This window comes from Lolium rigidum, chromosome 2, assembly GCF_022539505.1.
Source record: "Lolium rigidum isolate FL_2022 chromosome 2, APGP_CSIRO_Lrig_0.1, whole genome shotgun sequence".
Taxonomy (NCBI): Eukaryota; Viridiplantae; Streptophyta; class Magnoliopsida; order Poales; family Poaceae; genus Lolium; species Lolium rigidum.
The window spans coordinates 35995241-36003163 of record NC_061509.1 but is presented as its reverse complement, the minus strand read 5'-3'; the positions used below and the strand labels follow the sequence as shown (position 1 = coordinate 36003163).

Genomic DNA, 7923 nt, shown 5'->3' with positions numbered 1-7923 from the left:
TTTTTTTTTTTGAAAGAAAGGCAAAAGATTTGCCTTAATTCATTAAATAAGGAGAAGTCATAGAACCAAGTTTTAGAGTTACAACCACACCGAGGAAAAAAGGTCTATTCTCCCGCAATCAAACGACCCAAATGTTTCGCACCGGCTAAAACCCAAGTTCTAGCTTCCGTCTTAATTCTATCGAAGATGATGGTTGGCATAGTGCTCTTGTTTTTGAAGGTTCTCGCATTCCTCTCATTCCAAATCTCCCAAGCGACAAGCATGAGGAGTGAGGCCATAGCCTTCCTTCTACCGCCATGAGCAAGAACGATGGAAGTCCACCAATGTTCCACGCTGTCAAACTCATTCCATGATGCGGGGTCAAAGTCGTGGATGCGAAGCCAATCCCTAATCATGGTCCAAAGGCGAACGGAGAGGCGGCATTTGAAAATAAGATGGGCCGCCGACTCGTCATGGCAACGACAAAGGGGGCAAATCCTCCCATTAGGCCACCCGCGTCTCGCAAGGCGGTCCGCCGTCCAAACCCGGTTTTGGATAATAAGCCAAGAGAAGAGCTTGCATTTTGGGGGCGCCCAAGCCTTCCAAACGACCGCCTCCATGGATGAGCGGATGGTGCCGGCGAATTGCGCCTTGTAGGCCGACGAGCAAGAGTATGCCCCATTCGCGGTGAGCTTCCAAACGATAGAGTCCGGCACGTCGTCTTGTAGAGTGATTTGCGAAGTATGTTGCCAAAGCAAGGTAAACTCATGAAGGTTTTGGACCGAAAGGCCCGCGGAAATGTCGAGATGTAGGATCCACGCTTCATTGTTGATTGACTTCCGGATGTTCCAAGTTTTTCTCTTAGAGATAGCATAGATGGAAGGTGCAATGCACTTGGGGCAAAGGCCATCGGCCCACGGGTCATTCCAGAAGCTAGCCTTATTACCATCGCCAATGGTGACTTTGGTCAAGGAGGCGAAGAGCTCCATGTCCTCCTTGTTGCAAGGGTCCTCCATACCAACCCAAGGCTTTTCCGGTGAAGTCCAAGCAAGCCATGGCCAACGGAGGCGAAGGGCTCTCGCAAATTTATCCATGTTAAGGATACCCAAACCGCCGAGGTAGGTAGGGCGACAAACGGCGGTCCAATTGACTTTACACTTCCCGCCGGTGGCACTCTCATTGCCCGCCCAAAAGAAGCTACGGATTAACTTAATGATGGCTTGAAGGGGCTCGGCGGGAACCTCAAGGGCTGTGAGGGGGTAGATGGCTTGAGAGGAGAGGACCGATTTGACAAGTGCCATCCTCCCGGCGTTGTTGAAATATCTTCCATAGAGAGGCGCGAGGCGCGCCGCCGCTTTGTCTTCGATGTATTGGAAATGAGATCTTTTGAGGCGCTTGACCGCAAGAGGGAGCCCAAGATATTTCATTGGGAAGGTCGTGGTAGTAGCCGGAAGGTGTTGTAGAACATGTATAAGGTCCACCTCGTTGCACCGGATAGGTGCCACAAGGCTCTTCTCGAAGTTAGTGAAGAGGCCGGTGACATTGCCAAAGTTGTTCAATATATGCGCAAGGTTGGAAACCTCCTCATGGTTGGGGGCCATAAAGATGGCCGCATCATCGGCGTATAAGGACGTGCGGAATCTTGCTCCTCTTCCGGGTAGGCGACTAAGAAGGCCAAGGTCGGTAGCCACATGAAGGATGCGTTGTAGAGGGTCAATCGCGATATCAAAAAGCAAAGGGGATAGCGGGTCCCCTTGCCGAAGTCCGCGCCCATGCTTAATAGGATCCCCCGGAATGCCATTGAGGAGAACTCTTGATGTAGCGGTGCCAAGAAGGGCCGTGAGCCAATCACGGAAGCGGGGTGGGAACCCAAGGCGTTGAAGAAGATCAAGAATGTAGTCCCAACGAACATGATCGAAAGCCTTTTTGATGTCAAGCTTGAAGAGAAGAGTGGGCTTCTTTCTTCGGTGGAGCCATCTCGCATAGTTGCGGACAAACATGAAGTTGTCGTGTATGGTCCTCGACTTAATGAATGCACTTTGGGAGTGGGAGACAATGTCGTTCATATGAGGGGCCAAGCGACAGGAGAGGACTTTGGCCACAATCTTAGCGAACCCATGGATGAGGCTAATGGGTCTAAAGTCGGTGATGTCCTCCGCCCCATCTTTCTTCGGAAGAAGGACGATGTTGGCGGTGTTAAGCCAATGAAGATTCTTGGTATGGAGGTTGGAGAAACGTTGCACAACCGCCATGATGTCGTGTTTAGTAATTTCCCAACAAGCCTTGAAGAATTTGCCATTGAACCCATCCGGTCCGGGAGCCTTATCGGAAGGCATGTCCCAAATTGCATCCTTCACCTCAACCTCCGTAAAAGGAGCATCCAAACCGTCCAAGGTAGGCGTTGGGAGGTCAATGGCCTCCCAATTGAAGGAAAAGTTACGAGGAGTTGGCCGACCATACGCCGAGGAGAAGTGAGTTTGGGCAATAGATTGCTTTTCATCATGGGACGTGGCCCATCCATTGTTTGGGACAAGCAAGTTGACTGTTATTTCACATACCTAAAATTCTTGCACCTGGACCACTGCCCAAGGCTCGTACATGTACATGTGCCCCCCTTTTTCATATTTGTGACAAACATCGTCTTGTATTCACTAGAGACCCTCGAGATATTGTACTGTGGTGACCTCCAGGAGGTATTCCCTTTGGACTCTGAGCTTGAAGGGGAGGATGTAGTTGAAGTACCCAATTTGAGGCACATCCACCTGCATGAGCTCCCCAGTTTGCAGCGAATCTGTGGGCGTAGGATGTCTTCTCCTAACCTTGAGACCATCAAGGTTAGGGGATGCTGGAGCCTCAGGCGTCTGCCGGCCGTCGGTCGCGACACAAGGCCACCCAAGGTGGACTGCGAGAAGGAATGGTGGGACAACTTAGAGTGGGACGGGCTGAAGGAGCACCACCATCCTTCCCTCTATGAGCCGACACACTCTCTGTACTACAAGGCCCAGCTTCCCAGAGTCAGCCTACTCAGGTGACTGCATACATATATTTCCATCTCTTCCAACTTCGCTAATGTACCTACTTTTATACTGAACCAAGCTAGTACTAATTTTTCTAGAACATAAGAACTACCTATTGTAGTTCCAATATATATGTACATATGTTCCAATCAATCATTCGTTAATGGTTTATTATGTTGCAGGTAATACATTCCTTCCATAAATTGATCATCATCTTCCTTCAACCAGAACGGTTGTATATGATCATGCAGACTTAATTAACTGAAGCTTCCCTGCCACGTATATGTTGCTTGACCTACTTCCTGTTTGAATTGTTTGTGGGTTCCAGTAAAATTCCAATTTTGTTTAGTTTGTGTGCTCTCTTTTTTTTGCCGTAAAAAGGAAGTGATATTATAGCCCTGCACGTAGGTCTCTTTTTTAGTTTGTGTGGTCTCTGCATCTGCACTGCCTTGGTGTGGCGGTGGTACAGTCTCTCGAGCATAATGAGATATAAATCAGAGTGGGTATTTGGCAGACATAGCATGAGGCTGCCGTGCTCCTTATCCGTGTGTATGGTGTTGTTTGTTGTGGTATGAATTGCCAGCTATGGACTTACTGTAATTTTTAGTAACGATATTTGTGTGCTACTTTCAGAAATAGAGTTGTTAGCATAAAATCATCACATTTCCAGCTAAATTTCAATTTTGGTACCACTTTATGTTTCAGGAGCAAAAAGTCACCGCATTTTGCTTAGGTTTTCGAAATAAACACTAAACCGGTTCTAAACACGAATTGATAGCTAATCTGACAAGAGGGACCCACTTGCAGGGCTGACGTGGCATGACTGAAATGGACAGGGACGCATACGCGAAAAAGGTTGTAATTTTTGGGCTCTTTTGAAAATTTCTCTTCATCTTCTCCATTTTCACTCATGGGGCGGGGGGGGGGAGCAGGTTCGCCACCGGACATGGTGCGTCTCTGAACTCCACGGGCAACCATGGCAGGACCGGCATCGGGCATGCGCACGAACTTGGCCAAGTGCTCGCTTCACCCCATTCGCTGCTCTCAGGAGCAAGTGGACCTGGCTAGCTCTATCCTAGGATGCGAGGTGTCCTCTTTCCCTTTCAAGTACTTGGGGCTCCCCCTTGGACTTAGAAAGGTGACAGCGGCCCAGCTGCAACCCGTGGTGGACACTGCGGCCAATAGGCTGCAGCCGTGGTGTGCCAACCTTCTCACCCGTGGAGGGAGGACTACTATCTCGGCGATCCCGGTTCACGCCATGATGTCTCTGGACATCCCTCCGAAGGTCATTGAGGCGTTGTTGAAGATTTGTCGCACCTTCCTTTGGAAAGGGCGTCGTGAGATCTCGGGTGGTCACTGCTTGGTCACGTGGGACAAAGTGGCTTCCCCAAAGCCGCTTGGGGGCCTAGGTATTTCGAACCTCCGCCTCCTCAATCTTGCTCTTTGATGTCGTTGGGCGTGGCTACAAAAGGTGGACCCATCAAAGGCTTGGGAGGAGTTCAACATTCAACTCCCCAGCCTCTGTTTGGCGATCTCGGACGCTGCTATTTGTTACACGGTGGGCAATGGCGATCGGGCTAGATTCTGGACGGATCGCTGGCTTGACGGAGCCAAAGTGGCGGAGATCGCTCTGAACGTGGCTAGTATGGTCTTGAGGAGGAGAGTAGTGGCATGCTCGGTGAGGGAGGGCCTCTCGGGCCAGTGGCTTCGCGATTGTGGCCCCGATATGAGTGCCGAGGCTCTCCCGGAGTTCTTCTTACTCTGGCAAAGGACGTCCAACTTCCATTTGGACCCCCGAGTGAGAGGATCTACCTCTGTGGAGATGGTGGGCTGACGGTTGCTACTCCGCCAAGTCGGCGTATGGATCCTTCTTTGTGGGACAGGTGAGGCTCCTATCTCCGATGAGATTTTGCATTCCCGGGCCCCCTATAGTTGCAAGTCCTTTGTGTGGCTCGCCGCAAAGAACCGTTGTTGGACGGCCGATAGATTTAAGAGACGTGGCATGCCTCGCCCACCGGCCTGTCCACTGTGCGACCAGGAGCCGGAGTCCCTGTAGTATCTGCTCCTTGGCTGTGTGGTGGCGCGGGAGGTCTAGTTTTGGGCCCTTCGCTGTTGGGTCAAGGAGGACTGGCTCCCAGCGGCGAACACCGAGCTTTTGGAGTGGTGGTCTTCACGTACCTACCCGGCGGCCCATAGGTGGGACATGTGGACCGCAATCATCCTGGTGTTCTGGTGTATTTGGAGGCACCGGAACGGTGTGGTCTTCAACGGCGTGTCGGCTTCGCAGTTCACCGTTAGAGATAGGATTAGTGTGGAGTTTGATAGGTGGCGGCTTGCCAAGCTTTTCCGTGGCACTCTTTTTGCTTTTCGTGATCCTATTCTTCTCCGGTGGCAGCTAGGAGAGTAGGCACCGAAACGATGTGGTCTTCAACGGCGTGTCGGCTTCGCAGTTCACCGTTAGAGATAGGATTAGTGTGGAGTTTGATAGGTGGCGGCTTGCCAAGCTTTTCCGTGGCACTCTTTTTGCTTTTCTTGATCCTAGTCTTCTCCTGTGGAAGCTAGGAGAGTAGGCGTGTGTGGGGAGATTCTTCCCCTTGTGGGCATCATCAATTTTGCCTTCTTTGGCTTTCTTCTATGCGACTGATACACCTTTCTATGGTGTATCCTCGAAAAAAAAACCATGGCAGGACCTTCAGAAAAATATCCAGCTGTTTGACACGAGAAATAATAAAAGGGTGGACTAAATATTATCTCTCTACGCGCCAGGGGAAAATGAATGTGCGGGTGTGCCAGTGTACATAAGTACACAAATAAAACATAGGGAAACATGTATTTTTTTTATTAATCTCTCAATGGAGAAACGAATTACAAGATCCCTTTACATATGCGCTCCGTGTCCTGCTAGCGCGGCCGATATGACTTGGGCGATTGTGTGTTCTGGTTCACGGGGCCTTGGAAGGCTCCCGATTAATTACGTCCGCGAGTCAGCGCCGCGGACCACCTCCGATTAAGCTGCTGCAATGGTCATCGTCTTCCAGTCTCGTCTTCTCCATGCACTTGGCGTAGACGATGATGATGTGATGGTGAAGTGGAAAGCGGGACGGTACGTCCGTCGCCCGGCGATGCTTAGCCATACTCTCCGGCTTGTCGATGTCCGATGATGAAGATATCCGACCTCGTCGCCTCGGACGGATGGGCGGCCTTCGCCTCGTCGGTGCCAGGCCTGGTGGTGTCTGCCTCGTCGGTGTCGGACTTGATGTCTTGCCTTCGCCTCGTCGGTGCCCGGCAAGAAATGGTTTACTTCATCGGAGAAAAGACATGTCGGCGAAGTGGCTTCGCCTCGTCGGTGCTAGGCTGATGTTGGGGATGAGGGTTGATGTGGTTGTCGGAGTAGACTTAAACGTCGTCGCGTGGCAGCGTGGCTTGATGACGATGATGTATGAACTTGGCGATGTAGATCTTGTAATGCCGGAGGTGTGCATGGGCCCATGGAGGCTTGATATTTCGTGGTCGTGTGACTCGGCTAGAAGAAGGGTAGCGTGCTGATGTAGTTGGCGCCCTCGCCGCCTTGTCACGGAGTCGATGAAGACGATCTTTGTGTCGATGTAGTTGGCGTCCGTGTATGGTACATGTTGATGAAGATGTGCATCGGCTGATGGTCATCTTGACTTGTTGGGTTCGAGCTGGGGTCGGTGTAGTCCTTGACGGGAGCTCCGTTGAAGGTGACGGCGCGTATGGACATGTAGCTTGCAGCGGGTGGGACGGAGCCGAATCCTCGGCGTCCATGATGAAGCGATCTCCGGACATCGGCACAGGGACCTCGTACGGTGATGCATCCGTCCGCTTGAGTTCAGCTATTTGTACTGATAACACAACACGGCTTGCATGTGGTAAATTAATTAATCAATGTATCCATATATACCTTGTTAATTATTAGGATCAAAGGGCCATGGGCTTTATGCATGGCTCCTTCTCGTATGTCACGTGGGTATCTGTAGCTAGATGAGACACCTCCCTTTCTCTTCGTACTACACTCGCAATGGGTGGGCGTTGTACTGCGCTGGAGATGAATACGGGCGCTCGGCTGCCCACTGGCGTTGGCGTCGGTCCAGCCGTGTGCATCGGTGTTCGACGTGATTTTGTACCTAGCAAATGAAAATCACGTGGTATTTTGGGTGTGCAATACACGTATAAATACACATGACAAGGCGCGGCCGTACAAACTACCTATGGCTGCTTATGCTGCTCTCTTATTTAAATGTGTTGGCTATACATTCACATCGATCAATCCCTTGCTAGCTCTCTATGCATGCAGGGCTTCGCATGGGTCAGGTATGCACGTACATGTACATGAACGGGTACAGCTTGGGGCAGCGGACGCGCGCCACACAAGCTGAAGACGAAGGTTGCCCATCACCGGCGGGCTGTCGCGGACGTCCGCAACACGGCGTGTCCGGCAGCGACACGACGCCGCGCCATGATGAACATCAAGCGTCAAGGGTAGCCGTCAACAACACTGACAAGGCAAGCCATCACGTCGACCATGGCCGTGGACGCCCTGCTCCTTCACGCCACCACAGTCCGCGGCGAACAAGATCGACTCTGTCGACGAGGATGTCGCAGCTGGAGCTTCTTATATGCAGCCCATCGGCGCGCACTTGTGATGCCGGCGGCCGCAGAAATGGAGGCCGCGCCACCTGAATGAGATACATTTTCTCTTTCCTAATAACCATTTTAGCTGTGCTGAGCCGCAGGTACGTACAAGGCGCAATCCACCAGGAAAAGAAATGAAGGCAGCGGCTGCCGCGGCCAGAGCCGGAGCAGCGGACGCGCCCCGCAACATGAAGACGTACGGAGTTTGCCGATTACCGGCGAACAAGGACGTCAGCGATTGAGGACGTCGGCGATTGAGGATGTCGGCGATACG

The 7923-nt window shown here is 51.6% G+C and overlaps 1 protein-coding gene across 1 annotated transcript in view; it reads right to left on the bottom strand.

The window, feature by feature from the left end:
* LOC124689505 (DExH-box ATP-dependent RNA helicase DExH12-like) overlaps window positions 1-1580 on the bottom strand; it is a 5717-nt gene extending 4137 nt beyond the window's left edge. The window contains exon 1 of the mRNA XM_047223028.1: window positions 1221-1580. Coding sequence (XP_047078984.1) covers window positions 1221-1580 — 360 coding nt within the window. The remainder of the gene's footprint in view (window positions 1-1220) is intronic.
* Window positions 1581-7923: the final 6343 nt, after the last annotated feature.